The sequence below is a fragment of the Lemur catta genome, chromosome 3, assembly GCF_020740605.2.
Source record: "Lemur catta isolate mLemCat1 chromosome 3, mLemCat1.pri, whole genome shotgun sequence".
NCBI classification, from domain to species: domain Eukaryota; kingdom Metazoa; phylum Chordata; class Mammalia; order Primates; family Lemuridae; genus Lemur; species Lemur catta.
Window position 1 is genome coordinate 65,084,287 of NC_059130.1, and position 12,649 is coordinate 65,096,935.

The 12,649-nt window shown below is 32.5% G+C and overlaps 1 protein-coding gene across 3 annotated transcripts in view; it reads left to right on the plus strand.

Annotated features, from left to right (window-relative positions):
* Positions 1 to 12,649, plus strand: part of ADGRL4 (adhesion G protein-coupled receptor L4) — a 104,865-nt gene that overhangs the window by 67,338 nt on the left and 24,878 nt on the right. For all 3 annotated transcript variants that reach the window (XM_045547682.1, XM_045547681.1, XM_045547683.1), the window contains 5 exons: positions 2,108 to 2,313; positions 6,536 to 6,709; positions 7,955 to 8,158; positions 10,171 to 10,391; positions 10,521 to 10,587. In XM_045547682.1, the coding sequence (XP_045403638.1) occupies positions 2,108 to 2,313; positions 6,536 to 6,709; positions 7,955 to 8,158; positions 10,171 to 10,391; positions 10,521 to 10,587 (872 nt within the window). The remainder of the gene's footprint in view (positions 1 to 2,107; positions 2,314 to 6,535; positions 6,710 to 7,954; positions 8,159 to 10,170; positions 10,392 to 10,520; positions 10,588 to 12,649) is intronic.

Sequence of the window (12,649 nt, forward strand, 5' to 3'; positions counted from 1 at the left end):
AGGTGTAGAGAATGAGCATAACAAGATTCAATGCTCTGAAATATGGTTTTATAATAAAAAGACAATAGATTTTTATTAAGAGATTCCACATATTTACTTTTAACTTATGAAACTGGGATAATATTTAGATGACAAGAAAGAGAAGCCTATGAAGCCCTATTGATAAGATGTTTTAATTATTCTCAAGTGAAAGCAATAAGGCAGTTTGAGAGCAATAAATCTCTGAGAAGATCATTGTGATTCTCTAAGGAGTTCATTGCATAGTCTATGTGGGAAAAATTGATTTTGGAATTTAACATAAGGAAAATTATAACTCCTGCTGCCATCTTGATAGTTTTCCAATAGTGTGGTGTCCAACTCATGATTGGACCACAGTAATAAAAGGCTTTATTAATTTCATTTAAAAGCAGCATAACTACCAAAAAGAAAATAAATACGAATAAGTAAGAAGAGCTACCAAATGGGAATCCTTTATCAAATATATATAAGTATTAATTGTGAAGTAAAGTCTTCAGAACTTATCACAGTTATTTGCACTATGTAATTGCTCAAATATGTATTCTATTCATTGAATTGAAGGCTATAACTTGTTCTTAGTAAAGATATGGTAATGTTAACAGATATTAGAAAGATCTTAGGGCAAAAAGACTAGAATAAACAAGAAGAAAAATGAGGAAGGATAGATAATGGTTTAGTGGAAAATGACTTATTCTTTACAAATGATTCCAAGTTTTTAGTCCCTTTCATTAGTGAATGAACCCTTAGCTTTTTATAAAAGGTATAGATCAGATAAGAGAATTCAAACCTAGATCAGGCCTAGAATTAGTGAGAAATCATAGGAATTGGAAGAGGTTTAAAATGATGAAGATGGAAAAATACTGAGACTATATTCTTAAAGGAGGTAAGAGGTATTTTGGAACATTCTCTGTGGCACCCCTTACTTAAAGTCAGAACTTGATATTAAATAAACATTTTCATTTAGAAAGGATACAGTAATTAATAGATTTTTTAAATCCATCTTTTTTTTTTTTTTTGATTCTTCATTTGATTTTGGACCATCTCCTGCTGCAACTCCTAAGAAGCCACTGTCTCATGAACTGGTTCATCAACTGGACCAGGTCATGTTGACCTAACAGGTATCCAGGTCCTACTTCAGGCCCTGATCTGTTTATAGCAAAGGCTGGGATGGTTATTATCTCTTGGAGCCATAATTTTACTAGACCAACCAGGTCATCCTAACATCCATTTCTTTTTTTAATGTAAGTTTTCTAAGTTGGCAGTTAAGAAAAATGCTCTATTTAATGTATCTGGGTTTAGCAAGGCTCTTAGCAATCTCTTGAGGTGCTGTTTTAGGTTAAGAGAGAAAATATGAATAGTGATACACTTTGGCAACTTTTAGGTAACATGAGCATATCCAAAGAATTCTATTTTTTAGTGTGATGTGGAGGTTTCCAGTTTTGTTATTATAGTGCTTTGTTTTTGATGATACTATCAACATTGGTATTTTTGATTTTGTAGTATTGAGTTATGTGCTAATGCACTGCATTTGGGAGTTTCAGGGGCACAGATAAATGGCTGCCTCTCAAAGCAGCCTTTCCTACTCTGACACTGCATAACTATATGTTATCAATATTAAGTAAGAACCATTTCAGTGGGCATACGTTTAAACTCAGTGACATGTCACAACTCGTTCAATCTAAGCCTGTGATAATTTTCTCCCATTACCTGTTCAATTTATATATTTGCACATGGAAGTAATAACTCAAAATTTTATCTTTGAAGTGAATATACTTCACAACCGGGTTCTTAGGATTTGGATTTAAATTTATCTGGGACTATTTTTCTCCTAAAGATAGTTTGCACAAAAGGGATACAAAAGGGATAAATCAGTTCATGATTATTTTTGGATTTGCAGAGGTCAGAGAATATAAATCTTAATATGGTAGAGTCATGGGCTTACTGTGGCCCACATTTTAGTATCTGGGTATTTGTATAATTCTTTTAAAGTAAAATTGCTGTCTATTCAATTTTTATGTTCATTTTAAGAGTTTAAATATATTTTTGTTTTATAAGAATTTCACTCTAAGTATATGTATTTGATTGATAGGTAATGCTGCAGTTGCATTTTTATATTATAAGAGTATTGGTCCCTTGTTTTCATCGTCTGACAACTTCTTATTGGAACCTCAAAATTATGATAATTCTGAAGAGGAGGAAAGAGTCATCTCTTCAGTAATTTCAGTCTCGATTAGCTCAAACCCACCAACATTGTATGAACTTGAAAAAATAACATTTACATTAAGTCACCTAAAGGTAAGCTGTTTTTCTGGTAGTTGTTGGCTATGACTGTGATACATTAATCTATATAAGTGACCTTTTTCTTTTATTGTGTCACTTAAATTATATGTGAATTCTTGAGTTTAAAACTACAGATCCAAAAATAAAATAAGAGTAAAGTGGTTTTAACTAATTTTTCTAAAAAATATTTTGTACTTTCAGTGCTATTTAAATTTTCTAATCAACACCAAAGAATTTGCATATTTGATTCTCTGAAATTAAGCTATATTTTAGTTTTATTTCAAAGCATATTGTTTAATGTGGAAGTTTTCATATTTGCAAGGAATGAGTTACAAGAAAAGTATCACAATGAAAGATATAAATGTCATTTGTGTAATAACAGAAGTGTTTGGTTAATACTTGTCATTTAAAATAATACTTGAAGGATTTGGGGGGTTGATTAAAATAAAATCATAGAGAAGTTTACAATATTTCATAAAGAAATTAGCAGAGACCACTTTACTCTTGTAATTTTTCTTCTAAATAATGATCTAAATGCCTTAAATGATCTAAATCATTTTTCAAACTCATAGATAATTAAAGCCGTATAATAAAAAGCATGATTAGAACTAACCTAGTATGTAGTTATTTTCATTAAAAATGAATGAGGAAACTCAAAATCATAGATTGTTTGCTGTCTTGTTACAGTGGATGCTTTCTTGGGCTTTCAACAGAATTTCAGTTCTAGTACATGATTAAAGTACCTCTGTAGCTCCATTTGAAAAATCTTAAAGCCAATCAATTATATTTGCAATATGCAAATATAATGATGGAGAAGGGGCTTTCTAATATGATGGAGGAGGGACTTTCTAAACCTAAAGAACATATCTGCTTACACCAGTACAAATGTATCTCCGTTAAATAAAGACATGTAATGTAGAGAGAAAGTAAATGTAAGGAAAATTAAGTAAATATTAAATAATAGCTGAAACAAACAATGGTAAGCATTATGTTGAGAGGAAAAAGGCATGAAATGTTTTAACAGAAACTAGACTTGGATTTATTTTTCAAATGCTAAATCCCAAGATATTTTTAATACTAGAAATTAAACATTGTTCTTTTATGTGGTCTGATGGTTTTTCTAGTTTTTTGTTTTCAAAATATTAAGTGGGTACAAATGTTTTTGTTGCATGGATATCTTTTATGATGCTTGAGTCAGGGCTATTAGTGTGCCCATCACCCATCCAAATAGTGTTCATTCTACTTCAGGTAGGTTTTTACCCCAACTTTCCTCCCTTCTCCCCACTGCTTGATTTCCGATGACTTTTAATCTCTCTGTGCCCATCAATTAGTTCCAACTTGGTAAAGAGTACACATGGTATTTGTTTTTCTATTACTGAGATACTTCACTTAGGATAATGGTCTCCAGTTGCATCCATATTGCTGCAAAGGACATTAATTCATTTCTTTTTATGGCTGAGAAGTACTCCACGATGTGTGTACACACACACACACACACACACACACACACACACACAGACACACACCACATTTTGTTAATCCATTCATGAATTGATGGACATTTAGGTTGATTCTACATCTTTGTGAGTGTGAACTGTGCTGTTTACCAGTGGAATATTTTGGCAGCTGAAGAGTTGCCAAGGGCAACCCACTTCACCAATCCCTATTTGACAAAGAAACAAAACAAAATTAAACACACATTTGAACAGAAACTCTTTACAATAATTAGTAGGAAGACTTAATTGTCCTTAATCTGCCTCCCTGTTCAAATATTTTTCCCAAAGTAATGACTATTATGAAATTTCATCATTCCCCTATGAAAGTGTACCTACTTAATCCCAGCTTCTACTCTCTCTGACAATGAAATTTTGATCCCATTTTTTTCTCAGAAAATAAAAACTATCTCATGTGTAATATCTCCGGTATTCTGATTCCCCAATAATTTATCTGTGACTTGACTGATTAATACATACTTCTGCATTACCTCAAAGGAATATTAGTTATACACTTAAAAAAAAACTCATTTAATCTTCATAAGAGCCATATGAGTTATATACTATTATCACCATTTTATAGATAAGGAAACTGAGACTCAGAGAGATTAAATAATTTGTTTATGGTCACTCAGCAATCAACTGGTAGAAGAAGGTTTCATTTCCATGTAGTCTTCCTCCAGAATCCATACCTTCAACAGCTATGATACATCTGCTCAGTCAAGTTCTCTGACTCCCTCCCCAGCCTACCTCCCAAGAAATTATGCTATATCTATCAACTTATCTTTCCTGGATCTCTTCATACTGGTGCTAGTGTCTTGGCTAATACGCTCAAGCTTCTGGCTTCTTACAAAAAAAGGAAAATCATTCTCCTTTGGCCCTGTATCATCTTCAACCCAAACTCAATAACTCCTCTTCATTTTAAAGTGGTAAAATATACATGTTATATATTGACTTCCGTCTATGGAAGATTCAGATTTAGTTTTCTTATACACATCATCCCCTGTGATGTACACACTGCCCCATCCACCCATCCACCCACACTTACCTCCAATTTTTAGTAAAATAATTTTTCAATGTGTGTAGTATTATAATTTGGTATGTGTTATTCATGACTGAAACATGAACCTGAATCTTTTTCCTAGTGTTAATAAATTTCTCTATTTTTGTTTGGTTAGATTTCTGTTTATCTATTATTAATTTGTTCCAAATTTTTTGACAGTATTATAAATTGCCTCTCAAAACATCCAAACATGTAAGATTATCTGTCAGCTAATTTGTTGTCTTGGAGACATCCTTCCCAAGCCTCTGTGACCTGATCGTGTCTGAATGGCCAACCTAGACATGCCTTTCCCTATCATTCCAGGCTTTTGGGGGGGAACTGATAAAGAATTTCAATTTTCTTTCTATAGCTTGACATCCTTGAAAAAAATCTGGTCATCTCTCCAATTTTAGCTCAATCCTTGTCTTCCCAGACTCAATCCAGTCAAACTCAGACTTTGTCAGTACTCCAACTATTGATCCAAGCATTGTATTTAGTATGTATCACATTAAAGCAATTATCTTATTGTATTAATATTAAAATCATCTGAGTTTTTATTATCCTTGAAGAGCAGATGCTTCATCTTCTTAACTGATAATCCTGGCTCCCTGAACAGTGCAAGCCATATATTTGATACTCAAGACATATTTTCTTTAATGAATAGCTATTGGAAGATTTGGAATTGATTCCATGTTACTCCACATACTTATGGTTAATCTTAATATATCTTTAGACATCTCTTGACCTCTTAACACAATACATACCTCACAGGGTTCTTTTGAGGGTCAAACTAAGCAAAGCAAAGTAAATGAGAAAGCATTTAGTTAACTGTAAACTGTTAAGTAACTGTAAATAGTTTTTATTTCTACAAGTTCAACTTTCTATTAATATTATTATTAAAACTTTTCATGTATTAGGTCTAGTGTTATGATTAGTGAATATAAAAATATGATAAAGAGAACTCTACCATGTATTGAATAACCATCCCATTGTCTGTGTGATCTAGCCTCTGTCTCTGATCTTTTGTTCACTTCTTTACTTCACACGTTGTGCTCAAACTTAACTGGCTTCTAGATGTTTCTGGAAGGCCTCTATTCAGTCTCACTTCAGAGCTTTTCCATTTGCCATTCCAACTGTCTGGAACCCTCTGTTTCCAAGTCTGCAGGACTCACCATTTGCTTCATTGAAGTATCTGCTTAGACATCATCCCCTAGGAAAGACCTCCACAGACCACCTCCATCCCACTTTCTTTCTTCTTTCCCTGGTTTGCTTTTCTTATTTAATAATTTTCATTTCCAACTAAGAATGTGAGGTCAACAATGCAAATACTTTTTTTTGTTTTGTTCAATGTTGTAATTTTAGTACCTGGATCAATGACAAATATCTTGTAAATATTCAATAAATGTTTGTTGAACAAAGATAAATGTGATAATTATGTGTCGTACACTCTTCTAAATGACATACGCATAATCTCATTTAATAAAAATTATCACAACTTTGTGACACAAGATTGATAAAGCACAGCATTTTTGCAATATAAATTTCCATTCTTCCACAAAACAGCAGCCTAGATTTATTAGAATTTATGTTTCACTTTTAAGCATTGTTTTAATCTTACACATGGTATCTTAAATATGACCAAAGAAATACTGTACATGCAACTTTTTCTATTTTATTCATCAGTAAAATTTCTCTTTTTCAGACCACAGATAAATATAGGAGTCTATGTGCATTTTGGAACTACTCACCTGATACCAGGAATGGCAGCTGGTCTTCAGAAGGCTGTGAGCTGATGTACTCGAATGAGACCCACACCTCTTGCCGGTGTAATCACTTGACACATTTTGCAATTTTGATGTCTTCTGGTCATTCCATTGTAAGGCAGTTTTCCACTTCATATTTATAAATCTGCCTATCTATGTTCCTTTTTCTGTTTTTTTCAATATCATTCAAGAAAATGATATTCTATGTTTTTCTAGGGTATAAATAGCATATTTAATATAACTGATAAAACCCCACCCTTATCTTTCTTTTAGTCTTTGTTTTCCTACCTGCCTTCTAAGATATCATATCTATTAATAAATGGATTGTAAGTTATTTCAAGTCTAGGATTTATTTAGTCTGTAATATTTAGTAGATTACATGTTAAATTAGTTTTTAATGCTTCTTTCAAAAGCTATTTACCCATTTTAATGTATCATAGAATTTAAGGGCCTTTGCCTATTTATTGAAAGTATATTTTTACCATTGACAGAAAAAGTGCTCAAAAATGTCTGATACTTGATCAGTAAGTATTAGCACATTTATAACTAATGTAATGTTTTCAGCAATGTGGAACCCCACAAAATTTTCAAACATGAAAAATCTCTTTATGGCTTTTTAATATACATTTTGCGTTAGTAATATTTCACTTATATAATCATCAAATAATTTCTTATTTTATATCCCTGTATCATAATCTTCACTAAATTACAGGTTTATTTCCACCTATATTTAGAATCCATCATTAAGTAAAGTAACCAAATTAATCTGCCTAAAAATATTGTCAATCATAAAAGTGATTTTTTTTCTGGCTGTTAAGCATAAAAGTCTCTATTTTGTATATAAAAATAAATATTCATCTAGTTAGAATAAAACCAGCATTCCCCTTTTCAAAGTCTCTGAACTATACCACTTTAATATTTCATATATGCAGCATTGCTAACACCTTTGTTTAATGTGCTTTAGATGAATCACCGCATAGAAATAAGACTTGGTCTTACCACTGATAAATCTGTTTTAATTAACCATTTTCCCATTACAATAATGAATTGCCTTTCTAATATAATGAAATTGATGAGGATAACATTGTTAAACCCTATACTAATAAATACTATGCCTAGAAAAAAAATCACCAATTACAGAACTGTAAAGTGCTACATGATTTATATCAGATTTCTCTGGATATTCAGGATTTTTGAAAGTATTAAATATTTCTCATATAAATGCACATTTATAGTTTTACATTTTATGAACATTTTGATTAATGTTTCACTGAAAAAGGAAGTTCATTATATGTTGTAGTTCCTTTGACAAGTTACCGAGTTATTCTCTTAACAGCTTTATTATTATTTTCCCTTAGGGTATTAAAGATTATAATATTCTTACAAGGATCACTCAACTAGGGATAATTATTTCACTGATTTGTCTTGCCATATGCATTTTTACCTTCTGGTTCTTCAGTGAAATTCAAAGCACCAGGACAACAATTCACAAAAATCTCTGTTGTAGCCTATTTCTTGCTGAACTTGTTTTTCTTGTTGGGATCAATACAAATACTAATAAGGTATGTAGGCCCTCTTTTCTCTATTTTTATTTTGTAGATATTTGTACTTTTGTAAATATATATGTCATGGAAACATGAATTATAATTAAAGGTTTAATGGGGCAAACATACTAATAATTTGTTCTTAAGCTTTCCTTTCTAAGTTTGATAATGCTAACATATCTAAATAAACTACTTATTGAGTCCATTAAACAAAAGACCAAGGAGAGAGAGAATTGGAAATAAAGTTTACCTTAGGATAGGGACTGAACATAAATGCAGCCAGGGTTTATAGGTTTAAATATAATAAATTGGTTCCACTTAGTATCTGAACTTTCCTAGCTACACATTTCCCAAGATTATTGATCTTGAACATCACCAAATAGTTTCTTCTTCTTTTTTTTTTTTTGAAGGAATAAATTGTATTTATTGTAAACTAAAACAGGTGATTATAAAAATCCAGACTTACCAAAAACAGTTTCATCCTGTGTTAGTCTGAATCCTCCTAGAGCAGATACTAAACTGGGATTAAATATGCAATACATCTGTTAGAGGAAATGCCTGTGAGAGAAAATGGGGAGAGGCTGGGAGAGCCATCAGACTCAGACTCAGGTCTGACCCCAAGTGAAGGAGAAAGGGAAGAAAAGAAGAGTGGATGGAAGCGTTTTACAGAGCAGTGCAGTTCTAAGGAAAGTTCAGCGGGGGGATCAAGGAGTCTTTGGGGGAGTTCCTAGAGCCAAAGTCACCTGTCAGAGGCATCCTTTGTCTCTCAGGAGCAGGAATGCTTTAGTGACCCTGATGTGCTCAGTCGCTGGCTGGGGAAAGTGTGAACTGTAGCTGGAGCTTTAGGTCAATTGCACTCCCTGCAGTCAGAGCTTGAAGAAGTGTGTTCTCATGACCACAGAACAAGAAATTGCCTCCATATTTCCATCCTTCTTAAAAAATTTTCAAAGACTGAAACTAACAATCAGTTATCAAGGTTTTCTTCTCAAGTAGTTGCCACAGAGCATCAATTCTAAATATTATATGCTGGAATATAAACTCCTTACCTGTTTTCGTGTTTTGCACTAGTCTCCAATGCCTATTTCCCCCTTCAGGTGCCAACTAGTGTCGTCTTCACTCCAAAATTATTCCTTGTAGTGTTTATTTTCAACTCTCATTCATTTATTAAAGCCTTCCCATTTTCAAGCCATATCTCAAATCTCCCTTCCTCAGTAACATGGTTCCCAGATTTTAATTGCCAGTGACCTCTGTGTTCCCCAACCTTATTTAGTACCCTCCAACATATTTTAGTATTTAATCTTATTAATCTTGAATTGTTTTCTGTTTAAATAAGTGGGATAGGTGTGTAAGTGTGTATTATGTTATCCCTCTGGTGATACATATCATTAATTCGATTATACAGGTACATGTAACTACTTCTTTTCCTGTTATTTCTTATAAGCTTAACTTCAGTTCTAGGTGTGAAGTAAACACTGTTAAGTAACGTTTAACTGAAAGCCATCTCATATTTACGTGATAATGTTACAACTAAAAGTGATTCTATAATGGATATTTTAGTAAAATATATCATTTGTCTGTTCTGTAAATTTTATTTTGTCACCTAATCAAGATATTCATTTTCTTTTGTTTAGCACACTATAATCAATAATTTTCATTCATTGAGCATGAATAAAATAAAGGAGAGGCACCTCCAAAACAGAAATCAACTTAAATCATAACGTATTCAGCAAGATACCATTGTTTACATGTGAATAATCCACAATTTATCACACAAAATAAATCTATAAAAATAATAAATCTCGGTCCAAGAACAGTAACTTAGTTCTATCACAGGATTGGTTATGCCTCACTTTGATGAAACACAGTTCATTTAAATCAGCTAGAAGTAGTACATCTCAAAAACCTGACACGATGGATATTTGAATGTGATCAATTACAAAAAGCTTCATAATTTACAGAGAAAGTTGAGATTTTATGTTATGATAGTTTTAAAACAAACATTGCCTCTGGTTTCTTTCTTTGCTTTTTAGCTCTTCTGTTCAATCATTGCTGGGCTGCTACATTACTTCTTTTTGGCTGCCTTTGCGTGGATGTGCATTGAAGGCATACATCTTTATCTCATTGTGGTGGGAGTCATCTACAACAAGGGATTTTTGCACAAGAATTTTTATATCTTTGGCTATCTCAGCCCCGCTGTGGTAGTTGGATTTTCAGCAGCATTAGGATACAGATATTATGGCACCACCAAAGTGTAAGTTAAAATAATTTCATGAGCACTTGAAATGCAATTCTGAATATGCTTTGCATATCTTTGTGATTTTGCTTTGTTGCACCGCCTACAAACATATTTATAGATTTTTATCTATTATTTACTTTTCAGATGTTGGCTTAGCACCGAAAACAACTTTATTTGGAGTTTTATAGGACCAGCATGTCTAATCATTCTTGTAAGTATATATGAAATTGTTATTAGAATTCAAAAAAGTGATGACTAAAGTGTGCTTAAAATTCCCAGCAATCAGATGTTAATCTAAAACAAAAGAATTTTGAACACTTTACAGTATATCATTTATTAACATTTTATATATATTTTGATGGAGAAAAAAATATATATATCTTGTAAATTCAAAGGTATTACAATTCATTTGCCCTTTCTGGAAGAGGATAGATTTCTGCATAACACAGTGATAAAAACATTTTTCACTTATCAGTAATATCTCAACATACTTCAATACTGAGAATGTGCCAACCAACTGATAATCTGGCATTTCAGATGTTTACGTTATTTAATGTTTTATCGATGATCGGTCATCTTTGAAGATTAGACTGTCATCTTTATAGTTTTATCATCTTTATGTACCCTGTCATCATAAAGTGATTTTAAACTAAATTGCAACGTCAGAGACAAGAACCCACTATTTCTCATGAACAGACAAGTCATATATTGATAGTCCTATTTCAGCAAGGAAGAGGGCCTTTTAATTCTTATTGGAAGTGGTTTCGAACCTACAAATTTGGCAGATATTATATGTTCCATTCTAAATAAAGACATTTTTATATGTCTCAAGAACATTTCTAAGTGCTGAAAGTTTTCAACAGCCATTCTGAATATAATAGTCTGTCAATGAATCTGGAAGGTCTGACAAGACTAGAGTGGAATGAATTGTCAGTGGAGGAGTTGTGACAATATTTTGGACGACTTTGTTCCATATGTTTTGACCATAAGCTAGCCATCTTTTTTGAATTTCTTTTTCTCCCTCACTCTTTTCCCTTGAGTTTTTTATGGTTGTGAGAGAGCTGCTAAACGGAGAGAGACTTGAAATGCAAAGCAGAGAGTTTTCATCAAGCTTTATTTTTTAATGGTGTGGGTAAAATCAAGTGCATTCAGAAACCGTATATTCTAATTGTCACTGAAAACTATTTATAATTCTCACAGTGAATCTAGCAATACTTTAAAAAGAAAAGCCATCGGCTAGATCTCAGCCAAAACAATTTGAGTTAATTTATTATAACTACAAAATTTTCAACCCACATTAGAATACAAACTGAATGTTGTACCATTCACATATTTTCATGGGTTGCCCTGATGTGACTATTTTGTGTGAAGACATATTCTACATATTCTAGTTTTAGTGATTTCCTCGTACAGAGTGAACCATCTCTGATACTGTTCCACACAAGTGAGAGGTCTGGGGAGCAAAGAATCTCAAAGTTTAAGTGAAAAGTAGCAGGCTCCCAATTGTATTGAAACAGTAAAAACAGGAGCATATTTCTCTCAAATGAGAAAGGGAAAGTATTCTCTGAAATCATTTTTTAGAGTTGCTTATGCAAGGCTAATTGGAATTGTGTTACATAAGGTAGAGACTTTAGATGGGTTTATCTAAAAACGAGTCCTGCAAACTTTCCTAGAAGTCTAAGTGAACACCATCACATTGTTTTAATCTGGAATTAGTGAACCAGTTTATCACCTGTATTTTTCAGGATGATAATCATTCTCAGGTTAAACAGAGAATCAGCTAGTTAAAAAAAAAATGGGTGAGACATCTCAGTTTTACTCTAAAACTAAATACTGTTTATCTTTCATAGTATCTTTTAAAATACTAAAAATTTTTAAATAATTATTGAATCAAAATGAGTTAATTTACTCTAGTTACCTTTGTTCTGCACTAATGCTGGCATAGCATTATTATTATTATTATTATTATTATTATTATTCAGCTGTATAATACAACGTTAAGTGACACTTTTCCTGTTGCCCCAGAATAGCACCTAGTTCAAAGGTAAGTCAAAGAGATCTTGAACACCAAACATTTAAAAAAGAACTACCAGCAGTTTGGGCCTGACTCTTCCCACAGGTCTTACACAGAGACAATAGGAGCAGCGATAGCCCAGTAAGAGGACTGAGGAGGGAAGCTCAAGTGGTGGTGGCTCAGAGTTAGGAATCTCTGGCCTTTCAGGGTATACAATGTTCTCTGTTAGAAGTTTTTTGTTTTCCTTACCCATGAGTAA